Below are 26,507 nucleotides of genomic sequence, written 5' to 3' on the forward strand. Positions count from 1 at the left end.
GTACAATGCGTAATATGCTTCGTAGTTCTGGAGGTAAACACCAAATACAATCGTAATAGGCATTTTCAAACCGCCCATAAGAAAGATTTATTTGAAGGTCTAGTTCCGGACTATAAAAGCCTTCTTAAACAGTTTTATATATTTGATGCAACGGAAATTCTAAAATTTATACAATTTAATCAAAAAGAATTAAATGAGCAAGAAACAAAAATTAAATTTGGTTCAAAAATATATGAGAAAGCGGCAATTAAAGCGTCATATGTAGCCAGCTTAGCTATTGCCAAGCAGTGCAAACCGTTTTCCGATGGCCCCTTTATTAAAATGGTATGCCAAGACATGTTGAATTGCTTTGGTCCTGTCGGAATTCAGTCAGCTGAATTAATTGATAAAGTTTCCTTGTCAAGATGTACCGTGACCCGTAGGCTTGAAAAGCTTAAAATCTATTTGGATACAATTTTAGAAGATAAACTAAAAAATTGTTCTTACTTTTCCATAGCCCTTGATGAGTCATGCGATAATTGTGACATAAGTCAATTAATGTTAGCAACTCGAATGGTTGATTTTGACTTCAATATCACCGAAGAAATTTTCGCACTTATTCCACTTGTTGAAAATACAAGGGGAATAGATATATTTAAGGCACCTTATCACCTTGTGGGGTCCAAAAAATCGATTTTTTTATCGTGCGGTATGCGAACGGTTGGATTTGAAAAAAGAAGTAAAGAAGCTATCCGCCGTTTGCACAGATGGTGCTCCTGCTATGCTAGGAAAAAAAAATGGTTTCATTGGACAATTGTACAATAATAACATACGGGTGCCGTCATTTCATTGTGCAATTCATCAAGAGTCCTTGTGCTCGAAATGGGCGGGTAACAGTAACACAATGACAATTGTCATAAAAATCGTAAACAAAATACGAGGTGGGCATAACTCGTTAACCCATCGCAAATTAAAATTATTTCTAGAGGAGTGCGAAAATTCATACAAGGACCTAACTATGTTCACGGAGGTGAGGTGGCTCAGTCGGGGAAAGTGCCTTGAGCGATTTTTGAAAGGAGGTCGTTGAATTCATAGAACAGAAGATGCCAACGTTTGAATATTTAAGTGAAATTAGGACTCAAAATTTCAACATAAATCTGGGATTTTTGACAGATATAACAACACACCTTAATAATTTGAACATATCTCTACAAGGCCAAAACAAAAATATTTTTAATTTAATGAGTTCCATAGAAGGGTTTATACAAAAAATGGATATATTTTTATTTGATTTGCAACTTGAAAAGCTTTTTCATTTTCCTTCTTTAAAAAATGTTTTTTATGATTTAAAAATTAGTACATATGATTTCACTGAATTTAAGCTGCAAATTAATTGTTTGAAAGAAAATTTTGAAAAAAGGTTTACTGATTTTGATAGCGTTAAGAAAATTATTGACATTTTTTTCAACCCAATGACATGTAGAATAATTGATCAAAGTCCTGAGTTTCAATTGGAATTGTGCGATCTTCAAAGTGACTTTGAATTAAAGTCATGCAATTTGAAAGGACTCGATTTCTGGAAATCCGAAGGTGCAAAAAAATACAAGATTCTTCGGAATAAAATTCTAATGATGTATTCGATGTTTGGAAGCACTTATATTTGTGAAAGCGCTTTTTCAACCTTAAAACTAATTAAAAATAGTTATAGAAATCGACTAAATAATAATAATCTGGAAGCTCAATTAAAATTATCAACCACTAAAATTAATATAAATATTGAATCATTTTTAAGCCAAATATAAAAAAAAAAAAAACTAAATATTTAAAACTGTTTTTTCTTTCTTTCCGACTTATATACTGCGTGCAAAGGAAAGAAGGGTGTGTGCAAAGTTTCAAGTCGATAGCTTTAAAACTGAGAGACTAGTTTGCGTAGAAACAGACAGACGGACAGACAGACAGGCGGACATACGGACAGACGGACATGCTCATATCAACTCAGGAGGTGATCCTGATCAAGAATATATATACTTTATAGGGTCGGAGATGTCTCCTTCACTGCGTTGCACACTTTTGGACAAAATTATAATACCCTCTGCAAGGGTATAACAAGAAAGGAAAGCTAACTTCGGGCGGACCCGAATTATCGGATTAAATGACCATTAAATGGCCTCTAACTCTAAAAACACCAAAGTTATACCATTTCCGATCAATCAGTTATATGGCAGCTATAGGATATAATCGGCCGATCCCAGCCGTTCCGACTTATATACTGCGTGCAAAGGAAAGAAGGGTGTGTGCAAAGTTTCAAGTCGATAGCTTTAAAACTGAGAGACTAGTTTGCGTAGAAACAGACTGACGAACAGACAGACAGACGGACAGACGGACAGACGGACATGCTCATATCAACTCAGGAGGTGATCCTGATCAAGAATATATATACTTTATAGGGTCGGAGATGTCTCCTTCACTGCGTTGCACACTTTTGGACAAAATTATAATACCCTCTGCAAGGGTATAAAAATACTAAACTTTACAAAATAAAAACAAAAAAAAATACCAAAAAGAACAAAAAATATATAAAAAATAATACAAAAAAAAAAACCACAAAACAATGACAAAAAATAAATACCAAAAAAAATATTAAAAAAAAAATACCAAAAAAAAAAACAAAAAAATACCAAAGAAAACCAAAAAAAGTACCAAAGAAAAACAAAATTTACCAAAAAAAATACTAAAATTTACAAAATAAAAACCAAAAAAAAATACCAAAAAAATATTTAAAAAAATGTTTAAAAAAATAAAAAAAAATACCACAAAGAAATGACAAAAAAAAAAAATAAAAAACAATATACCAAAAAAAACTACCAAAAAATTCAAAACACCAAAAAAAATACCAAAAAAAATACCAACAAAAAAACAAAATTAACCAAAAAAAATACTAAAATTTACAAAATAAAAACCAAAAAAAAATACCAAAAATAAACAACAAAAAAATACCCAAAAATTATAAAAAAATACCACAAAATATCAAAAAAAAATAAAAAAAATACCAAAAAAAAATTCCAACATATATACAAAAAAAATAACCAAAAAATTCCAAACAAAAATACCAAAAAACTAAATTTACCAAAAAAAATACCGAAAAATATCAAAAAAATTCCAAAATAACTACCAAAAAAATTGCAAAAACATGCCACAAAAATACCAAAAAAATACAAAAAAAAATTTACCAAAAACAAATACTAAAATTTACAAAATAAAAACCAAAACAAGAAAGGAAAGCTAACTTCGGGCGGAGCCGAAGTTTATATACCCTTGCAGTTAAAACCGGATATATATCGCAAACATCGGATATAGTTGGCCGATCCTTATGAGAATATGATAATATTTCCCAATTTATTATAATACGAAAACGAAACCTAAAATTGTCCCAAACTTCTATCTTCAAAAACACAAAAGTTGGGTCATTTCCGATCGTTCAGTTATATAGCAGCTATAGGATATAGTCGGCCGATCCTAATGAAATTTGGTAGGTTGGATCATCTGGCCAAAAATATAATCTGTATTAAGTTTCAGCTTTCTATCTTCAAAAACACGAAAGTTGGGTCATTTCCGATCGTTCAGTTATATGGCAGCTATAAGATATAGTCGGCCGATCCTTATGAAATTTGGCATGTCGTAATGGTTTGCCAAAAATAGCTCTCTTGTCAAATTTGAATTCTCTAACTCTAAAAACACCAAAGTTATACCATTTCCGATCAATCAGTTATATGGCAGCTATAGGATATAGTCGGCCGATCCGGGCCGTTCCGACTTATATACTGCGTGCAAAGGAAAGAAGGGTGTGTGCAAAGTTTCAAGACGATAGCTTCAAAACTGAGAGACTAGTTCGCGTAGAAACGGACAGACAGACAGACGGACAGACAGACGGACAGACGGACAGACGGACAGACGGACAGACGGACATGCTCATATCAACTCAGGAGGTGATCCTGATCAAGAATATATATACTTTATAGGGTCGGAGATGTCTCCTTCACTGCGTTGCACACTTTTGGACAAAATTATAATACCCTCTGCAAGGGTATAAAAAAAATAAAAAAAATACCATAAAAAAATGACAAAATAAAACAAATATACCAAAAACAAAAAAAATACTACAAAAATTCAAAAATTTACAAAAAAAAAAATGGCAAACAAAAATACCAAAAAACTACATAACAAGAAAGGAAAGCTAACTTCGGGCGGAGCCGAAGTTTATATACCCTTGCAGTTAAAACCGGATATATATCGCAAACATCGGATATAGTTGGCCGATCCTTATAAGAATATGATAATATAACCCAATTTATTATAATACAAAACCTAAAAATGTCCCAAATTTCTATCTTCAAAAACACGAAATTTGGGTCATTTCCGATCGTTCAGTTATATGGCAGCTATAGGATATAGTCGGCCGATCCTAATGAAATTTGGTAGGTTGGACAACTAACCAAAAATAGAATCTGTACTAAATTCCACCTTTCTATCTTCAAAAACACGAAAGTTGGGTCATTTCCGATCGTTCAGTTATATGGCAGCTATAGGATATAGTCGGCCGATCCTTATGAAATTTGGCATGTCGTAATGTTTTGCCAAAAAATGCTCTGATGTCGAATTTAAACTGTCTAACTTTAAAAACGTCAAAGTTATACCATTTCCGATCAATCAGTTATATGGCAGCTATAGGATATAGTCGGCCGATCCGACTTATATACTGCGTGCAAAGGAAAGAAGGGTGTGTGCAAAGTTTCAAGACGATAGCTTTAAAACTGAGAGACTAGTTCGCGTAGAAACAGACAGACGGACAGACAGACAGACGGACAGACGGACAGACGGACATGCTCATATCAACTCAGGAGGTGATCCTGATCAAGAATATATATACTTTATAGGGTCGGAGATGTCTCCTTCACTGCGTTGCACACTTTTGACCAAAATTATAATACCCTCTGCAAGGGTATAAAAATACCAAAAAAATACAAAATTTACCAAAAACAAGAAAGGAAAGCTAACTTCGGGCGGAGCCGAAGTTTACATACCCTTGCAGTTAAAACCGGGTATATATCGCAAACAGCGGATATTTGGCTGATCCTTATGATTACATCATAATAAAACTAATTAACTAAAATAAAAAATCTAAAAAAAGTCCCAAACTTCTATCTTCAAAAATACGAAAGTTGATATATCTACCAAGTACCATTTCCGATCGTTCAGTTATATGGCAGCTATAGGATATAGTCGGCCGATCCTAATGAAATTTGGTAGGTTGGATCAACTGGCCAAAAATAGAATCTGTATTAAGTTTCAGCTTTTTATCTTCAAAAATACGAAAGTTGGGTCATTTCCGATCGTTCAGTTATATGGCAGCTATAAGATATAGTCGGCCGATCCTTATGAAATTTAGCATGTCGTAATGGTTTGCCAAAAATAGCTCTCGTGTCAAATTTGATCTCTCTAACTCTAAAAACACCGAAGTTATACTATTTCCGATCAATCAGTTATATGGCAGCTATAGGATATAAAGAAGGAAAGAAGGGTGTGTGCAAAGTTTCAAGTCGATAGCTTAAAAACTGAGCGACTAGTTTGCGTAGAAACAGACAGACGGACCGACGGACAGACGGACAGACGGACAGACGGACATGCTCATATCAACTCAGGAGGTGATCCTGATCAAGAATATATATACTTTATAGGGTCGGAGATGTCTCCTTCACTGCGTTGCACACTTTTGGACAAAATTATAATACCCTCTGCAAGGGTATAAAAATAACGAAAACAAGAAAGGAATGCTAACTTTGGGCGGAGCCGAAGTTTATATATCCTTGCAGTTAAAACCGGATATATAACGCAAAAATCGGATATAGTTGGCCGATCCTTATGGGAATAGGAATATATAATCCAATTTATTACAATACAAAATTTAAAAAAAGTCCCAAACTTCTATCTTCAAAAATACGAAAGTTGATATTTCTACCAAATACCATTTCCGATCGTTCAGTTATATGGCAGCTATGGGATATAGTCGGCCGATCCTAATGAAATTTGATAGGTTGGATCAACTGACCAAAAATAGAATCTGTATTAAATTCCAGCTTTCTATCTTCAAAAACACGAAAGTTGGGTCATTTCCGATCGTTCAGTTATATGGCAGCTATAAGATATAGTCGGCCGATCCTTATGAAATTTGGCATGACGTTTTGCCAAAAATAGCTCTCATGTCAAATTTGATCAATCAGTTATATGGCAGCTATAGGATATAGTCGGCCGATCCGGGCCGTTCCGACTTATATACTGCGTGCAAAGGATAGAAGGGTGTGTGCAAAGTTTCAAGACGATAGCTTTAAAACTGAGAGACTAGTTCGCGTAAAAACAGACAGACGGACAGACAGACGGACAGACAGACGGACAGACGGACAGACGGACATGCTCATATCAACTCAGGAGGTGATCCTGATTAAGAATATATATACTTTATAGGGTCGGAGATGTCTCCTTCACTGCGTTGCACACTTTTGACCAAAATTATAATACCATCTGCAAGGGTATAAATATCGAAACAAGAAAGGAAAGCTAACTTCGGGCGGAGCCGAAGTTTATATACCCTTGCAGCTAAAACCGGATATATATCGCAAACATCGGATATAGTTGGCCGATCCTTATGAAATTTGGTAGGATGGATCAAAATTTAATCTGTACCAAGTTCCAGCTTTCTATCTTCAAAAACACGAAAGTTGGGTCATTTCCGATCGTTCAGTTATATGGCAGCTATAGGATATAGTCGGCCGATCCTTATGAAATTTGGCATGTCGTAATGTTTTGCCAAAAATAGCACTCATGTCAAATTTGAACTCTCTAACTCTAAAAACACCAAAGTTATACCATTTCCGATCAATCAGTTATATGGCAGCTATAGGATATAGTTGGCCGATCCCGGTCGTTCCGACTTATATACTGCGTGCAAAGGAAAGAAGGGTGTGTGCAAAGTTTCAAGACGATAGCTTTAAAACTGAGAGACTAGTTCGCGTAGAAACAGACAGACGGACAGACAGACAGACGGACAGACGGACAGACGGACAGACGGACATGCTCATATCAACTCAGGAGGTGATCCTGATCAAGAATATATATACTTTATAGGGTCGGAGATGTCTCCTTCACTGCGTTGCACACTTTTGACCAAAATTATAATACCCTCTGCAAGGGTATAAAAATACCAAAAAAATACAAAATTTACCAAAATCAAGAAAGGAAAGCTAACTTCGGGCGGAGCCAAAGTTTACATACCCTTGCAGTTAAAACCGGGTATATATCGCAAACAGCGGATATTTGGCTGATCCTTATGATTACATCATAATAAAACTAATTAACTAAAATAAAAAATCTAAAAAAAGTCCCAAACTTCTATCTTCAAAAATACGAAAGTTGATATATCTACCAAGTACCATTTCCGATCGTTCAGTTATATGGCAGCTATAGGATATAGTCGGCCGATCCTAATGAAATTTGGTAGGTTGGATCAACTGGCCAAAAATAGAATCTGTATTAAGTTTCAGCTTTTTATCTTCAAAAACACGAAAGTTGGGTCATTTCCGATCGTTCAGTTATATGGCAGCTATAAGATATAGTCGGCCGATCCTTATGAAATTTAGCATGTCGTAATGGTTTGCCAAAAATAGCTCTCGTGTCAAATTTGATCTCTCTAACTCTAAAAACACCGAAGTTATACTATTTCCGATCAATCAGTTATATGGCAGCTATAGGATATAGTCGGCCGATCCGGGCCGTTCCGACTTATATACTGCGTGCAAAGGAAAGAAGGGTGTGTGCAAAGTTTCAAGTCGATAGCTTTAAAACTGAGCGACTAGTTTGCGTAGAAACAGACAGACGGACAGACAGACAGACGGACAGACGGACCGACGGACAGACGGACAGACGGACAGACGGACATGCTCATATCAACTCAGGAGGTGATCCTGATCAAGAATATATATACTTTATAGGGTCGGAGATGTCTCCTTCACTGCGTTGCACACTTTTGGACAAAATTATAATACCCTCTGCAAGGGTATAAAAATAACGAAAACAAGAAAGGAATGCTAACTTTGGGCGGAGCCGAAGTTTATATATCCTTGCAGTTAAAACCGGATATATATCGCAAAAATCGGATATAGTTGGCCGATCCTTATGGGAATAGGAATATATAATCCAATTTATTACAATACAAAATTTAAAAAAAGTCCCAAACTTCTATCTTTAAAAATACGAAAGTTGATATTTCTACCAAATACCATTTCCGATCGTTCAGTTATATGGCAGCTATGGGATATAGTCGGCCGATCCTAATGAAATTTGATAGGTTGGATCAACTGACCAAAAATAGAATCTGTATTAAATTCCAGCTTTCTATCTTCAAAAACACGAAAGTTGGGTCATTTCCGATCGTTCAGTTATATGGCAGCTATGGGATATAGTCGGCCGATCCTTATGAAATTTGGCATGACGTTTTGCCAAAAATAGCTCTCATGTCAAATTTGATCAATCAGTTATATGGCAGCTATAGGATATAGTCGGCCGATCCGGGCCGTTCCGACTTATATACTGCGTGCAAAGGATAGAAGGGTGTGTGCAAAGTTTCAAGACGATAGCTTTAAAACTGAGAGACTAGTTCGCGTAAAAACAGACAGACGGACAGACAGACGGACAGACAGACGGACAGACGGACATGCTCATATCAACTCAGGAGGTGATCCTGATTAAGAATATATATACTTTATAGGGTCGGAGATGTCTCCTTCACTGCGTTGCACACTTTTGACCAAAATTATAATACCATCTGCAAGGGTATAAATATCAAAACAAGAAAGGAAAGCTAACTTCGGGCGGAGCCGAAGTTTATATACCCTTGCAGCTAAAACCGGATATATATCGCAAACATCGGATATAGTTGGCCGATCCTTATGAAATTTGGTAGGATGGATCAAAATTTAATCTGTACCAAGTTCCAGCTTTCTATCTTCAAAAACACGAAAGTTGGGTCATTTCCGATCGTTCAGTTATATGGCAGCTATAGGATATAGTCGGCCGATCCTTATGAAATTTGGCATGTCGTAATGTTTTGCCAAAAATAGCACTCATGTCAAATTTGAACTCTCTAACTCTAAAAACACCAAAGTTATACCATTTCCGATCAATCAGTTATATGGCAGCTATAGGATATAGTTGGCCGATCCCGGTCGTTCCGACTTATATACTGCGTGCAAAGGAAAGAAGGGTGTGTGCAAAGTTTCAAGACGATAGCTTTAAAACTGAGAGACTAGTTCGCGTAGAAACAGACAGACAGACGGACAGACGGACATGCTCATATCAACTCAGGAGGTGATCCTGATCAAGAATATATATACTTTATAGGGTCGGAGATGTCTCCTTCACTGCGTTGCACACTTTTGGACAAAATTATAATACCCTCTTCAAGGGTATAAAAAAACCTAAAATTTACAAAATAAAAACAAAAAAAAATACCAAAAAAATACAGCTTGGTCAGCAATACAGCAACAATTTTGGTCAAAAAATTCGAATGTAGCAAAGGAACCATATCCGATACAATAAAGTACATACATTCTAGATATGGTGTCCGTCTGTCTGATTCTACGCGGAAGTAACTCTCGGTTTGATTTGAAACATTTAACGCTCCTTTTTCCTTATATATTATAGCTGCCATATTACTGATTGATCGATACTTGTATGCTTTTAGAGCAGTGGTGGGCAAACTCTCATTTTACATAGCACGCGAGTATAGGGTAGGAAATTCTGCCGCAGCGCTGCCAGCACACTGACAGTGTGAGCACTCTCGAATTTTTTTAGAAGCTCTCTCACTTGCTTTCATTTTAATTTATTTGACAACCCAAACTAAAAATCAAAATTTTTCCACTGAGAAAATTTTTTTCTGAAATTGGGTTGGAAAAAGTTTTCTTCATGGAGAATAAAGATAGGGAAGCTTAGTTTTTCATTTCTTTAAGCCCTTTTGCCGCACAGTTTCTTGAATCCTCCGATTTTGTTGACGGATATTTCAATGGCGGTGTATATGTCTTCGCCTGTTGTTGTTCCATACAAAGGAACTAAATTTAAAATATCCTCTTCGACATTAAAATCTGCGTCAATAAATTTTTTTTTTTTTTATACCCTTGTAGAGGGTATTATAATTTTGGTCAAAAGTGTGCAACGCAGTGAAGGAGACATCTCCGACCCTATAAAGTATATATATTCTTGATCAGGATCACCTCCTGAGTTGATATGAGCATGTCCGTCTGTCCGTCTGTCCGTCTGTCTGTCTGTTTCTACGCGAACTAGTCTCTCAGTTTTAAAGCTAGCGACTTGAAACTTTGCACACACTCTTCTTTCCTTTGCACGCAGTATATAAGTCGGAACGGCCCGGATCGGCCGACTATATCCTATAGCTGCCATATAACTGATTGATCGGAAATGGTATAACTTCGGTGTTTTTAGAGTTAGAGAGTTAAAATTTTACACGAGCACTATTTTTGGCAAAATAATACGACATGCCAAATTTCGTAAGGATCGGCCGACTATATCCTATAGCTGTCATATAACTGAACGATCGGAAATGACCCAACTTTCGTGTTTTTGAAGATAGAAAGCTGGAACTTGGTACAGATTATATTCTTGGTCAGTTAATCCGACCTACCAAATTTCATAACGATCGGTCGACTATATCTTATAGCTGCCATATAACTGAACGATCGGAAATGGTTTTTGGTAGAAATACCAACTTTGGTACTTTTGAAGATAGAAGCTTGAGACTTTTTTTAGATTTTGTATTGTAATAAATTAGATTATATATTCATATTCCCAAAGGATCGGCCAACTATATCCGATGTTTGCGACATATATCCGGTTTAAACTGCAAGGGTATATAAACTTCGGCTCCGCCCGAAGTTAGCTTTCCTTTCTTGTTTAACATTAAAACATAAAAAAAGTACTCTAAATTTTTTCTTGTGTTTTTTCATGTTTTGATTGTAAATATAGGTTTTTTGGAACACGCTAGAGCTTTTTATACCCTTGCAGAGGGTATTATAATTTTGTCCAAAAGTGTGCAACGCAGTGAAGGAGACATCTCCGACCCTATAAAGTATATATATTCTTGATCAGGATCACCTCCTGAGTTGATATGAGCATGTCCGTCTGTCCGTCTGTCTGTCTGTCCGTCTGTCTGTTTCTACGCAAACTAGTCTCTCAGTTTTAAAGCTATCGACTTGAAACTTTGCACACACCCTTCTTTCCTTTGCACGCAGTATATAAGTCGGCCCGGATAATTGGTTTTATTATGATGTAATCATAAGGATCGGCCAACTATATCCGATGTTTGCGATATATATCCGGTTTTAGCTGCAAGGGTATATCAACTTCGGCTCCGCCTGAAGTTAGCTTTGCTTTCTTGTTTTTTTTTTATTATAGTTTTGCCTTTATTTATTGAATCTACTCCTAATTTTGAGACTAACAATAAGTTGACGAATCCTAACATTAAAATTTAACTAACAGTATACTAAGACTGCATTCTGGTTGCGCGTCCCTCAGGTCGGTCGCTGGGTGGGAAAGTCATTGCGACGAAGCACCGATAGCTTGGTTAAGGGGGGACATCTGAGTAGAATTTTGAAAAAATCGAAATTTTTTTTTTAGCTTAAAAAATTTTTTAGGGTTTTAAAAATGACATATCAAAAGATAGAGTCCGGCAAAAGTGTCTAAGTGTCTAAATTTTTCATTCTGCGGCGATGCCTCACAGGTATATCCCTCAGTACTTAAAACTTTAAACGCGTTTTTCTCAAAACCGCTTTTTTTGAGTTGGCCGAACACATAACTCGAACAACTCTTAACCTATCGATCTAAAATTCACAGTATATTCAGAATACCAATGTCTATCGAAACACGTAGGATTTTTTTTTTATTTTGCTTACTTTTTTTTTAAACAACAATTTTGTGACGTTTTTTGTTCGTGAAAATGGAAAATTTTGTTCAATCACTCACTATTTTGCAAAAAATCAAAAAAATCGAAAAAATCCCACGTGTGTCGATAGCCGTTGAGATACAAAAACTAACCAAACTTGATTAAGGACGTTAGGTGTTCGGCCATGGACCCTCTTTAAAAAAATAGGGCCTACGAATAAGGGCTGCAGGGCCGCCATTTTGTTTTCAATTTATTAAAAAATTTTATTGTGTACTTTAATTATAATATAATAAAACCTCATTTACAAATTTTCGATTAGCTGTTTTGATTTGGCCAAAAAAAATTCCAGAAAATCCGCTTTTTTTTGGCATGTTACTCAGATGTCCCCCCTTAAGAAATGTTGCTTTTTATACCCTTGCAGAGGGTATTATAATTTTGGTCAAAAGTGTGCAACGCAGTGAAGGAGAGATCTCCGACCCTATAAAGTATATATATTCTTAATCAGGATCACCTCCTGAGTTGATATGAGCATGTCCGTTTGTCTGTCTGTCCGTCTGTCTGTCCGTCTGTCTGTTTCTATGCGAACTAGTCTCTCAGTTTTAAAGCTATCGTCTTGAAACTTTGCACACACCCTTCTTTCCTTTGCACGCAGTATATAAGTCGGAACGGCCCGGATCGGCCGACTATATCCTATAGCTGCCATATAACTGATTGATAGGAAATGGTATAACTTTGGTGTTTTTAGAGTTAGAGAGTTCAAATTTGACATGAGAGCTATTTTTGGCAAAACGTCATGCCAAATTTCATAAGGATCGGCCGACTATATCCTATAGTTGCTATATAACTGAACGATCGGAAATGACCCAACTTTCGTGTTTTTGATGATAGAAAGCTGGCACTTGGTACACATTCTATTTTTGGTCAGTTAATCCTACCTACAAAATTTCATTAGGATCGGTTGACTATATCTTATAGCTGACATATAACTGAACGATCGGAAATGGTATTTTGTAGAAATATTAAATTTCGTATTTTTGAAGATAGAAGCTTGGGACTTTTTTTTAGAATTTTTATTGTAATTAATTGGTTTTATTATGATGTAATCATAAGGATCGGCCAACTATATCCGATGTTTGCGATATATATCCGGTTTTAGCTGCAAGGGTATATCAACTTCGGCTCCGCCCGAAGTTAGCTTTGCTTTCTTGTTTTTTTTTATTATAGTTTTGCCTTTATTTATTGAATCTACTCCTAATTTTGAGACTAACAATAAGTTGACGAATCCTAACATTAAAATTTAACTAACAGTATACTAAGACTGCATTCTGGTTGCGCGTCCCTCAGGTCGGTCGCTGGGTGGGAAAGTCATTGCGACGAAGCACCGATAGCTTGGTTAAGGGGGGACATCTGAGTAGAATTTTGAAAAAATCGAAATTTTTTTTTTTAGCTTAAAAAATTCTTTAGGGTTTTAAAAATGACATATCAAAAGATAGAGTCCGGCAAAAGTGTCTAAGTGTCTAAATTTTTCATTCTGCGGCGATGCCTCACAGGTATATCCCTCAGTACTTAAAACTTTAAACGCGTTTTTCTCAAAACCGCTTTTTTTGAGTTGGCCGAACACATAACTCGAACAACTCTTAACCTATCGATCTAAAATTCACAGTATATTCAGAATACCAATGTCTATCGAAACACGTAGGATTTTTTTTTTATTTTGCTTACTTTTTTTTTAAACAACAATTTTGTGACGTTTTTTGTTCGTGAAAATGGAAAATTTTGTTCAATCACTCACTATTTTGCAAAAAATCAAAATATCGAAAAAATCCTACGTGTGTCGATAGCCGTTGAGATACAAAAACTAACCAAACTTGATTAAGGACGTTAGGTGTTCGGCCATGGACCCTCTTTAAAAAAATAGGGCCTACGAATAAGGGCTGCAGGGCCGCCATTTTGTTTTCAATTTATTAAAAAATTTTATTGTGTACTTTAATTATAATATAATAAAACCTCATTTACAAATTTTCGATTAGCTGTTTTGATTTGGCCAAAAAAAATTCCAGAAAATCCGCTTTTTTTTGGCATGTTACTCAGATGTCCCCCCTTAAGAAATGTTGCTTTTTATACCCTTGCAGAGGGTATTATAATTTTGGTCAAAAGTGTGCAACGCAGTGAAGGAGAGATCTCCGACCCTATAAAGTATATATATTCCTAATCAGGATCACCTCCTGAGTTGATATGAGCATGTCCGTTTGTCTGTCTGTCCGTCTGTCTGTCCGTCTGTCTGTCCGTCTGTCTGTTTCTATGCGAACTAGTCTCTCAGTTTTAAAGCTATCGTCTTGAAACTTTGCACACACCCTTCTTTCCTTTGCACGCAGTATATAAGTCGGAACGGCCCGGATCGGCCGACTATATCCTATAGCTGCCATATAACTGATTGATAGGAAATGGTATAACTTTGGTGTTTTTAGAGTTAGAGAGTTCAAATTTGACATGAGAGCTATTTTTGGCAAAACGTCATGCCAAATTTCATAAGGATCGGCCGACTATATCCTATAGTTGCTATATAACTGAACGATCGGAAATGACCCAACTTTCGTGTTTTTGATGATAGAAAGCTGGCACTTGGTACACATTCTATTTTTGGTCAGTTAATCCTACCTACAAAATTTCATTAGGATCGGTTGACTATATCTTATAGCTGACATATAACTGAACGATCGGAAATGGTATTTTGTAGAAATATTAAATTTCGTATTTTTGAAGATAGAAGCTTGGGACTTTTTTTTAGAATTTTTATTGTAATTAATTGGTTTTATTATGATGTAATCATAAGGATCGGCCAACTATATCCGATGTTTGCGATATATATCCGGTTTTAGCTGCAAGGGTATATCAACTTCGGCTCCGCCCGAAGTTAGCTTTGCTTTCTTGTTTTTTTTTATTATAGTTTTGCCTTTATTTATTGAATCTACTCCTAATTTTGAGACTAACAATAAGTTGACGAATCCTAACATTAAAATTTAACTAACAGTATACTAAGACTGCATTCTGGTTGCGCGTCCCTCAGGTCGGTCGCTGGGTGGGAAAGTCATTGCGACGAAGCACCGATAGCTTGGTTAAGGGGGGACATCTGAGTAGAATTTTGAAAAAATCGAAATTTTTTTTTTTAGCTTAAAAAATTCTTTAGGGTTTTAAAAATGACATATCAAAAGATAGAGTCCGGCAAAAGTGTCTAAGTGTCTAAATTTTTCATTCTGCGGCGATGCCTCACAGGTATATCCCTCAGTACTTAAAACTTTAAACGCGTTTTTCTCAAAACCGCTTTTTTTGAGTTGGCCGAACACATAACTCGAACAACTCTTAACCTATCGATCTAAAATTCACAGTATATTCAGAATACCAATGTCTATCGAAACACGTAGGATTTTTTTTTTATTTTGCTTACTTTTTTTTTAAACAACAATTTTGTGACGTTTTTTGTTCGTGAAAATGGAAAATTTTGTTCAATCACTCACTATTTTGCAAAAAATCAAAATATCGAAAAAATCCTACGTGTGTCGATAGCCGTTGAGATACAAAAACTAACCAAACTTGATTAAGGACGTTAGGTGTTCGGCCATGGACCCTCTTTAAAAAAATAGGGCCTACGAATAAGGGCTGCAGGGCCGCCATTTTGTTTTCAATTTATTAAAAAATTTTATTGTGTACTTTAATTATAATATAATAAAACCTCATTTACAAATTTTCGATTAGCTGTTTTGATTTGGCCAAAAAAAATTCCAGAAAATCCGCTTTTTTTTGGCATGTTACTCAGATGTCCCCCCTTAAGAAATGTTGCTTTTTATACCCTTGCAGAGGGTATTATAATTTTGGTCAAAAGTGTGCAACGCAGTGAAGGAGAGATCTCCGACCCTATAAAGTATATATATTCTTAATCAGGATCACCTCCTGAGTTGATATGAGCATGTCCGTTTGTCTGTCTGTCCGTCTGTCTGTCCGTCTGTCTGTCCGTCTGTCTGTTTCTATGCGAACTAGTCTCTCAGTTTTAAAGCTATCGTCTTGAAACTTTGCACACACCCTTCTTTCCTTTGCACGCAGTATATAAGTCGGAACGGCCCGGATCGGCCGACTATATCCTATAGCTGCCATATAACTGATTGATAGGAAATGGTATAACTTTGGTGTTTTTAGAGTTAGAGAGTTCAAATTTGACATGAGAGCTATTTTTGGCAAAACGTCATGCCAAATTTCATAAGGATCGGCCGACTATATCCTATAGTTGCTATATAACTGAACGATCGGAAATGACCCAACTTTCGTGTTTTTGATGATAGAAAGCTGGCACTTGGTACACATTCTATTTTTGGTCAGTTAATCCTACCTACAAAATTTCATTAGGATCGGTTGACTATATCTTATAGCTGACATATAACTGAACGATCGGAAATGGTATTTTGTAGAAATATTAAATTTCGTATTTTTGAAGATAGAAGCTTGGGACTTTTTTTTAGAATTTTTATTGTAATTAATTGGTTTTATTATGATGTAATCATAAGGATCGGCCAACTATATCCGATGTTTGCGATATATATCCGGTTTTAGCTGCAAGGGTATATCAACTTCGGCTCCGCCCGAAGTTAGCTTTGCTTTCTTGTTTTTTTTTTATTATAGTTTTGCCTTTATTTATTGAATCTACTCCTAATTTTGAGACTAACAATAAGTTGACGAATCCTAACATTAAAATTTAACTAACAGTATACTAAGACTGCATTCTGGTTGCGCGTCCCTCAGGTCGGTCGCTGGGTGGGAAAGTCATTGCGACGAAGCACCGATAGCTTGGTTAAGGGGGGACATCTGAGTAGAATTTTGAAAAAATCGAAATTTTTTTTTTTAGCTTAAAAAATTCTTTAGGGTTTTAAAAATGACATATCAAAAGATAGAGTCCGGCAAAAGTGTCTAAGTGTCTAAATTTTTCATTCTGCGGCGATGCCTCACAGGTATATCCCTCAGTACTTAAAACTTTAAACGCGTTTTTCTCAAAACCGCTTTTTTTGAGTTGGCCGAACACATAACTCGAACAACTCTTAACCTATCGATCTAAAATTCACAGTATATTCAGAATACCAATGTCTATCGAAACACGTAGGATTTTTTTTTTATTTTGCTTACTTTTTTTTTAAACAACAATTTTGTGACGTTTTTTGTTCGTGAAAATGGAAAATTTTGTTCAATCACTCACTATTTTGCAAAAAATCAAAATATCGAAAAAATCCTACGTGTGTCGATAGCCGTTGAGATACAAAAACTAACCAAACTTGATTAAGGACGTTAGGTGTTCGGCCATGGACCCTCTTTAAAAAAATAGGGCCTACGAATAAGGGCTGCAGGGCCGCCATTTTGTTTTCAATTTATTAAAAAATTTTATTGTGTACTTTAATTATAATATAATAAAACCTCATTTACAAATTTTCGATTAGCTGTTTTGATTTGGCCAAAAAAAATTCCAGAAAATCCGCTTTTTTTTGGCATGTTACTCAGATGTCCCCCCTTAAGAAATGTTGCTTTTTATACCCTTGCAGAGGGTATTATAATTTTGGTCAAAAGTGTGCAACGCAGTGAAGGAGAGATCTCCGACCCTATAAAGTATATATATTCTTAATCAGGATCATCTCCTGAGTTGATATGAGCATGTCCGTTTGTCTGTCTGTCCGTCTGTCTGTTTCTACGCGAACTAGTCTCTCAGTTTTAAAGCAATCGTCTTGAAACTTTGCACACACCCTTCTTTCCTTTGCACGCAGTATATAAGTCGGAACGGCCCGGATCGGCCGACTATATCCTATAGCTGCCATATAACTGATTGATCGGAAATGGTATAACTTTGGTGTTTTTAGAGTTAGAGAGTTCAAATTTGACATGAGAGCTATTTTTGGCAAAACGTCATGCCAAATTTCATAAGGATCGGCCGACTATATCCTATAGCTGCCATATAACTGAACGATCGGAAATGACCCAACTTTCGTCTTTTTGAAGATAGAAAGCTGGAATTTAATACAGATTCTATTTTTGGTCAGTTGATCCAACCTATCAAATTTCATTAGGATCGGCCGACTATATCCCATAGCTGCCATATAACTGAACGATCGGAAATGGTATTTGGTAGAAATATCAACTTTCGTATTTTTGAAGATAGAAGTTTGGGACTTTTTTTTAAATTTTGTATTGTAATAAATTGGATTATATATTCCTATTCCCATAAGGATCGGCCAACTATATCCGATTTTTGCGATATATATCCGGTTTTAACTGCAAGGGTATATAAACTTCGGCTCCGCCCGAAGTTAGCTTTCCTTTCTTGTTTTAATTTACTGTCTATTCGTTTTTAAAATTTATTATAGATCGCCAAAGAGATTTCTTTGACTTCAATAATGTTTTAAGTATGTCGCTGGCTGGTTAGCTGGTTGTAACGAATGCGTACAGTTAGTCATAAGGCAAGGTTCAGTTAACTATCCCTAGCACTGCACGGGTGGTCTCTGCCGCGCCCCTTTGTCAAAAGGGGCGTGGGTGTGGGCACGGCAAACTAGATCGTGTACGTTACGGAAATCGTCGTAGACAAAGATAAGGAAGTTGGAAAGGAAAGCGGTAGGAGTAGGCCGATCCTTGAGTGGTTGATTCTACTGACCCTAATGAAGGAAAGACTAGATATTGTGGTCCTTCGTCTATACCCTCCCTTCCATGTAGACTTTACACCAGTGGTCGGCACCCCAATACATTGATATGATTTTACCGCATTAGTGTTAGTTCCGAATAGCAGAAAGTAGGCTGTGAGAATGACGTTTCACACATTTATACTGTGTCTGTGTGGCAGAGCTCGGGCAGAGAAATTTGCTAAGCCCGCAGGATAGGGCCGTGCCAACCACTGCACTAAACAGTGGGGTCTACCCATATTCAACTGCCATGTTGGGATCCAAAGTGCTCTAAGTAAAAGAATTTATTATACATAATATAATACTAAAACATTGACATGATTTTAACGCATTAGTATTAGGAATAGGAGAAAGTAGGCTGTGAGCATGACGTTCCACACATTTATACTGTGTGTGTGGCAGAGCTCGGGCAGAGACATTTTCTATGCCCATACTTCTTAGGGTTAACATTTATGCGATATTAAAAAAATTAAAAATTTATAATATTAAACTAAAAGAAAATTTTACATATTTTAAATTATTGTGGGAATCGGCGCAAATTTGGCGCAACAATCGAGGTTCACCGTGGAAGTAGTTGCGCAATTCAATATTGCCGAAAGTATTCACAAACACATGCTCGCAGGTATAGTTTTCTTACTTTCTTTTTGTTTTTCTTTTCTTATTTGTCCTACTCAGGCCCACACAAAAAATATAATAACGAAAACTCGTACTCTAATACATTGAGGCTGCCCGCTAAAGTAATGAACGCATTTGAGCTGCAGCGGCAACAGCTATTTCTTTTTGAGGCTATTCTACACCTTCATCCTCCCTACTGCATGTTTATTTTAGGGCTTCACTCGTGCTGGGCTGCTCTACGTCACACTATCGGCGGTCCAGGAGAAGATCAAAGTTGGGTCACCCATTGTTTCCATGGGGGGTTGATTCAACCTTACCCCACCTAAACCCAAATTCAAACGGAAAGCCTATCAGGCTGCACCTGGTCAGAATCGTCGTAAGGCTGTGCCACCTCACAAGGGATTGGTTTTGTTGTATTTTGGAACTATTTGAATATTATCTCACATTATAAATTTTCTCCCCCAATACGAATCACTATTGTTTTAAACTTTATTTTAGGCTAAATTGCCTTAACTGCACAAGGGTTTTTATGTATGTCTGTATGGGGTTTTCCTTATTTAAGCACTACACGTTTCTTGGCAGAATTCCTTACTCCTTCACTTTCCTCGGCCAAAGATCTTAAGGGAATAGATGCTAAGAACGTGCTAAAATCCATTCCCGTGCTTTCGTAAGGCTTCCCTACCTAACGGAGTAATCGTATAATTTTCTACCTACTTTGGTCCTGTTCCCATCTATTGGGTGGATACAGTAAAGGGAAGAAATATTGGCCTGCCTAGATATTTGTTTTTATCTTGGAATAAGGTGCATTCTCGTAAGGCACCTCTTACGATCTATAGTCTAATTGACCTTTGAAACTGCCTTATATTTATGGAACTTTATTTTGAAGTCCTGACTTAATGACACAAGGAAACACCAATCAACGCGATGGATAATAATATATTTTTTATTTACAATCAGCAAAAAAGAACCGGAAAATTAATTTCCAAAGTCGCTTAACAAAAATGATATTCAATTTTAAGTTTTAAGCGTTGCCACCTATCACCAATTTATGATTGAGACTGAAATGGCGTTTATGCACAAATGAATCGGCTGATATCGTTAAATGAAAGCGTGCAATCGGCATCGCAGAAACACAGAAATAAATAGCTTGCTCAAGTATATACAAAAAATACAAAATTACATACCTCTCTAGTCATTACCACTAAGGTAATATTAGCGATATTGGAGTCATAAAACGCATTGGGGTCGGATATGTTAACACCTCCATCAGGGTCCCAGTATCCGACTTTTTGAATGCTTTCTTGCTTCAATTTAAGAATATCCAGCTTAAATTTGGATCGACGACCTTCCACAAAAAATAAATTACCGGTTAATCCATCCGTGGAAGCCTGTAAAAACATAGTAAAATTAATTTATTTATACAGGATTGTTTCAAGGAATCGGACAAATGGAAATACAAGATAAACAGCATAGCTTAAAACTGATTCTCTGCAGCCTAACAAAATAATAAAAAATTAGCGCGCTTATCGCACTCAAGAAAGGGTCACGTAATATGTCAGCGTATAGTGCGTTGATAAGTATTTTTAAATATATTTAATATTTACATGTATGTTTTTTTTATAGAAAATGGTTTAAGTTTAAGTTTTTACCCAGTTTAGTTTTTAACGAAACTCAGAGAGGTAACATATTTTTATACCCTTAAATGGTATTATAATTTTGGTCAAAAGTGTGCAACGCAGTGAAGGATATATTCTTATATATATTCTTGATCAGAATCACCTCCTGATTTGATATAAGCATGTCCGTCTGTCTGTCCGTCTGTCCGTCTGTCTGTTTCTACGCGAACTAGTCTCTCAGTTTTAAAGCTATCGACTTGAAACTTTGCACACACCCTTCTATTCTTTGCACACAATATATAAGTCGGAACGACCGGGATCGGCCGACTATATCCTATAGCTGGCATAAAACTGATTGATGGGAGATGGTATAACTTCGGTGTTTTTAGAGTTAGAGAGTTCAAAATAATTTTTACATAAAAGCTACTTTTAGCAAATTAATACGACATGCCAAATTTCATATAGATCAGCCGACTATATCCTATAGCTGCCATATAACTGATTGATGGGAAATGGTATAACTTTAATGTTTTTAAAGATAAAGAGTTCAAATTTGACACGAGAGCTATTTTTGGCAAAACATTAGAACATGCCAAATTTCATAAGGATCGGTCGACTATATCTTATAGCTGCCATATAACTGTACGATCGGAAATGGTTTTTGGTAGAAATATCAACTTTGGTATTTTTGAAGATAGAAGTTTGGGACTTTTTTTAGATTTTGTAGTATAATAAATTGGGTTATATTATCATATTCTTATAAGGATCGGCTAACTATATCCAATGTTTGCGATTTATATCTGGTTTTAACTGCTAGGGTATATAAACTTCGGCTTCGCCAGAAGTTAGCTTTCCTTTCTTGTTTTAGTTTCATTTTTTTTTAAAATTGGTTATATTCTGATATAGGATCGGACAACTCTATCCGATGTTTGCGATATATATCCCGTTTTAACTGCAAGGGTATATAAACTTCGGCTCCGCCCGAAGTTAGCTTTCCTTTCTTGTTATTTTGGAAGTAGGTCGGAAGCAGTAGGAACTTAACAGTAGAAGCTATTAATAACAAGAAAGAAAAGCTAACTTCGGGCGGAGCCGAAGTTTACATACCCTTGCAGTTAAAACCGGGTATATATCGCAAACAGCGGATATTTGGCTGATCCTTATGATTACATCATAATAAAACTAATTAACTAAAATAAAAAATCTAAAAAAAGTCCCAAACTTCTATCTTCAAAAATACGAAAGTTGATATATCTACCAAGTACCATTTCCGATCGTTCAGTTATATGGCAGCTATAGGATATAGTCGGCCGATCCTAATGAAATTTGGTAGGTTGGATCAACTGGCCAAAAATAGAATCTGTATTAAGTTTCAGCTTTTTATCTTCAAAAACACGAAAGTTGGGTCATTTCCGATCGTTCAGTTATATGGCAGCTATAAGATATAGTCGGCCGATCCTTATGAAATTTAGCATGTCGTAATGGTTTGCCAAAAATAGCTCTCGTGTCAAATTTGATCTCTCTAACTCTAAAAACACCGAAGTTATACTATTTCCGATCAATCAGTTATATGGCAGCTATAGGATATAGTCGGCCGATTCGGGCCGTTCCGACTTATATACTGCGTGCAAAGGAAAGAAGGGTGTGTGCAAAGTTTCAAGTCGATAGCTTTAAAACTGAGCGACTAGTTTGCGTAGAAACAGACAGACGGACAGACAGACAGACGGACAGACGGACCGACGGACAGACGGACAGACGGACATGCTCATATCAACTCAGGAGGTGATCCTGATCAAGAATATATATACTTTATAGGGTCGGAGATGTCTCCTTCACTGCGTTGCACACTTTTGGACAAAATTATAATACCCTCTGCAAGGGTATAAAAAAAAGCGCCATACAATTTTTACTTATTTCATGGTTCATTAAATTTGATTAATTCGCTGCAGATGGTTAAAATTTATTGAACATTAACGACTAACAAGAAGTCTTACTAGCAGTCATATCGACTGATACAGAGTTAGACGGCCCTAAAAATCGATTGCTGGATTGGTAGGTCGTTGCACCGCAGGCGGGATTCGCCAGAAACCATATCCAATCCCCGAGCGAGAAAATTAAGGTGCGAAGACGGTTTTTCTTGTAGGACTTATTGCTTCTGGATTTCATCTTTTACTGCCGGTGGATGTTTTTGTTGCAAACATACCAAGGTTCCCCAGTGATAGTTCTCAAGATTTTTTATTGTGCGCACTGTATAATGTCTATGTTTCTGCTCCTAGCGTTCCACCACAGCTTGAAGCAATACGTCTAGATTGTTTTTAGGACTGAATTGTAGAGTTGTTTCTCGTAGTGGCACTGAGAATACCCTATTGTAGAGGTACGACTCAAGTCAGGGTGTATGTTGGAAAATTGGTTTTTTTTTTTGCGTGAATTCATTATGCCAAATTCGGTCGAAAGTTTGTAGCCAAAGGTCATAGAGATAAATAGCGCTACAGTAGCGCTCTCATTGTTCGAAGGCTGTGGGTATTTCTGATGTTGTTTGTTCATTTGCTCGATGATTCCATGGTTTCTTCGGAAGCTAAATTGGTGTGCCAAAACAGTATTAAAAGCTTCCAGATATAAATAATGCGGAATTGTCAAAACAAGGCTTATTGGTCTGTACGATGATGGAATTTCGTGGTCTTTTCCAGTCTTCGGTATCATTTAATAATAGATAGATTTTTTTCTTACCAATTTCTTTCAAATAGCCAAAAATTTGTCTGGAGGAAACTTTGGAGGTATATACCTAATATTTCGGCTTTGTCTTTTTCGCTGCGAGCTCAGGGATACTTTTTACTTGTTCGTGAAAGATTCTAGATGTACCGCAGCTATATATTTTCTTCCTATTTATAAAGAGTTTTGTCACGTGGTCGAGTTGCTTCCGTAGGGCGTTGCTTTGAAGCTGGACGCATGCGCTTCTTTTCTCGCACAAGTTATTTGACTTGTTGGTTGGATTTTTGGATTTTGTTTGGGCCTAGCTGCCGCAACGAGTACCTTTTCCAGGGCGCCCATAGTTAAGTCGATGTCCCAATTAAGCTCCGGGGCGAGTTCGATTTGGGCACTTACGTACTTTTTGTATTTAAGCCAGTTAGTTTTTGGAGACGTCAGGCTAAAAGGGTGTTCGGTTTTTTCTGGGCTTTGAAGAAACGTAAAGAGCACAGGTGATTGGTCTTATGATAAGTCCGAAGCAGCTTTGGCACTTATGTGCCAAACTTTGGCACTTATGTGGACTGGGAGCTCTGGGAGCTTTCGTGGGTCTGTTGGCCAAAAGTACCAAGCTCTCATCTTCAAAAATACCAATTTTGGAATTTCTATCAAATATCATTGTAGTTCGTTCAGTTATATGACAGATATGGGATATAGACGGCGGATCCCAATGAAATTTGGTAGTTCCAACCATTAAGGGTTTGGGATCTCTAATCAATCAGTTATAATGCAGCTATAATCGATGCAACTTATTCACTGCGCGTAAATAAAAAAAGGATGTGTCGCTAAAAAGGCTTTAAAAATGAATGATTAGTTTGCAGACTAACGGACAGACGTCAAAGTCATCACGGGGCACTAGCCAATGCTAGGCGAAATAATTCATCCACACCGACTACTGGTGCAGCCGGAAGTATCTCAGACTATCAGATCTAGGTGTTCCTTCCTTACCAACATCTCATAGGTGACAGAAATATATCCAAATATGTTAGGATACAATAATTTACCAAGGGATATTATAAGGCACCGAACACAGTCGTAGTGTGTCGGAGTTTCTTTAGGAAAGACCGCAAGTTGTGTTAGGCTTACCTAACCTAACATTAAGTTATATGTTCATATAATATAAGGGTGGCCCACAAAAGATTTAAAATCGCTATAAAAAAAACAACAAGTATACAGCCCTAGTCAAAATTATTTTCACTACAGACAACTATTTGCACATCCCAAAATCTTTTAGTTGTTATTCTTGTTGTTCTTTAACAATTTCCTTGAAATAAATGTTATCGCGTAGCTTGATCTATGTTGAAGCGACACAAAAATATATGCGAAAGATAGCGGTTCATAGGACAAAGCTAAAAGAAAAAAAACAAGAAAGGAAAGCTAACTTCGGGCGGAGCCGAAGTTTATATACCCTTGCAGTTAAAACCGGATATATATCGCAAACATCGGATATAGTTGGCCGATCCTTATGGGAATAGGAATATATAATCGAATTTATTACAATACAAAATCTAAAAAAAGTCCCAAACTTCCATCTTCAAAAATACGAAAGTTGATATTTCTACCAAAAACCATTTCCGATCGTTCAGTTATATGGCAGCTATGGGATATAGTCGGCCGATCCTAATGAAATTTGATAGGTTGGATCAACTGACCAAAAATAGAATCTGTATTAAATTCCAGCTTTCTATCTTCAAAAACACGAAAGTTGGGTCATTTCCGATCGTTCAGTTATATGGCAGCTATAGGATATAGTCAGCCGATCCTTATGAAATTTGGCATAACGTAATGTTTTGCCAAAAGTAGCTCTCTTGTCAAATTTGAACTCTCTAACTCTAAAAACACCAAAGTTATACCATTTCCGATCAATCAGTTATATGGCAGCTATAGGATATAGTCGGCCGATCCGGGCCATTCCGACTTATATACTGCGTGCAAAGGAAAGAAGGGTGTGTGCAAAGTTTCAAGACGATAGCTTTAAAACTGAGAGACTAGTTCGCGTAGAAACAGACAGACGGACAGACAGACGGACAGACGGACAGACGGTCTGTCCGTTTTTGTCGCACCAAAATCGTGTGCAAATACTTCTGACAACTAATAAGCTTGTTTTTATACCCTTGCAGAGGGTATTATAATTTTGGTCAAAAGTGTGCAACGCAGTGAAGGAGACATCTCCGACCCTATAAAGTATATATATTCTTGATCAGGATCACCTCCTGAGTTGATATGAGCATGTCCGTCTGTCCGTCTGTCCGTCTGTCTGTCTGTTTCTACGCGAACTAGTCTCTCAGTTTTAAAGCTAGCGACTTGAAACTTTGCACACACCCTTCTTTCCTTTGCACGCAGTATATAAGTCGGAACGGCCCGGATCGGCCGACTATATCCTATAGCTGCCATATAACTGATTGATCGGAAATGGTATAACTTCGGTGTTTTTAGAGTTAGAGAGTTAAAATTTTACACGAGCACTATTTTTGGCAAAATAATACGACATGCCAAATTTCGATTTCGACGGCCGACTATATCCTATAGCTGTCATATAACTGAACGATCGGAAATGACCCAACTTTCGTGTTTTTGAAGAGAGAAAACTGGAACTTGGTACAGATTATATTCTTGGTCAGTTAATCCGACCTACCAAATTTCATAACGATCGGTCGACTATATCTTATAGCTGCCATATAACTGAACGATCGGAAATGGTTTTTGGTAGAAATACCAACTTTGGTACTTTTGAAGATAGAAGCTTGAGACTTTTTTTAGATTTTGTATTGTAATAAATTAGATTATATATTCATATTCCCAAAGGATCGGCCAACTATATCCGATGTTTGCGACATATATCCGGTTTAAACT

At 36.6% G+C, this 26,507-nt stretch overlaps 1 protein-coding gene across 7 annotated transcripts in view; it reads right to left on the reverse strand.

Annotated features, from left to right (window-relative positions):
* LOC108121638 (glutamate receptor ionotropic, kainate 2) overlaps positions 1 to 26,507 on the reverse strand; it is a 270,475-nt gene that overhangs the window by 99,219 nt on the left and 144,749 nt on the right. For all 7 annotated transcript variants that reach the window (XR_011443565.1, XR_006246427.2, XM_070282470.1 and 4 more), the window contains one exon: positions 20,484 to 20,687. Coding sequence is in view for 5 of the 7 variants with exons in the window: in XM_070282470.1 (XP_070138571.1) it covers positions 20,484 to 20,687 (204 nt within the window). In the remaining 2 variants the exon portion in view is untranslated. The remainder of the gene's footprint in view (positions 1 to 20,483; positions 20,688 to 26,507) is intronic.

This window comes from Drosophila bipectinata, chromosome 4 (genome assembly GCF_030179905.1).
Source record: "Drosophila bipectinata strain 14024-0381.07 chromosome 4, DbipHiC1v2, whole genome shotgun sequence".
Taxonomy (NCBI): Eukaryota; Metazoa; Arthropoda; class Insecta; order Diptera; family Drosophilidae; genus Drosophila; species Drosophila bipectinata.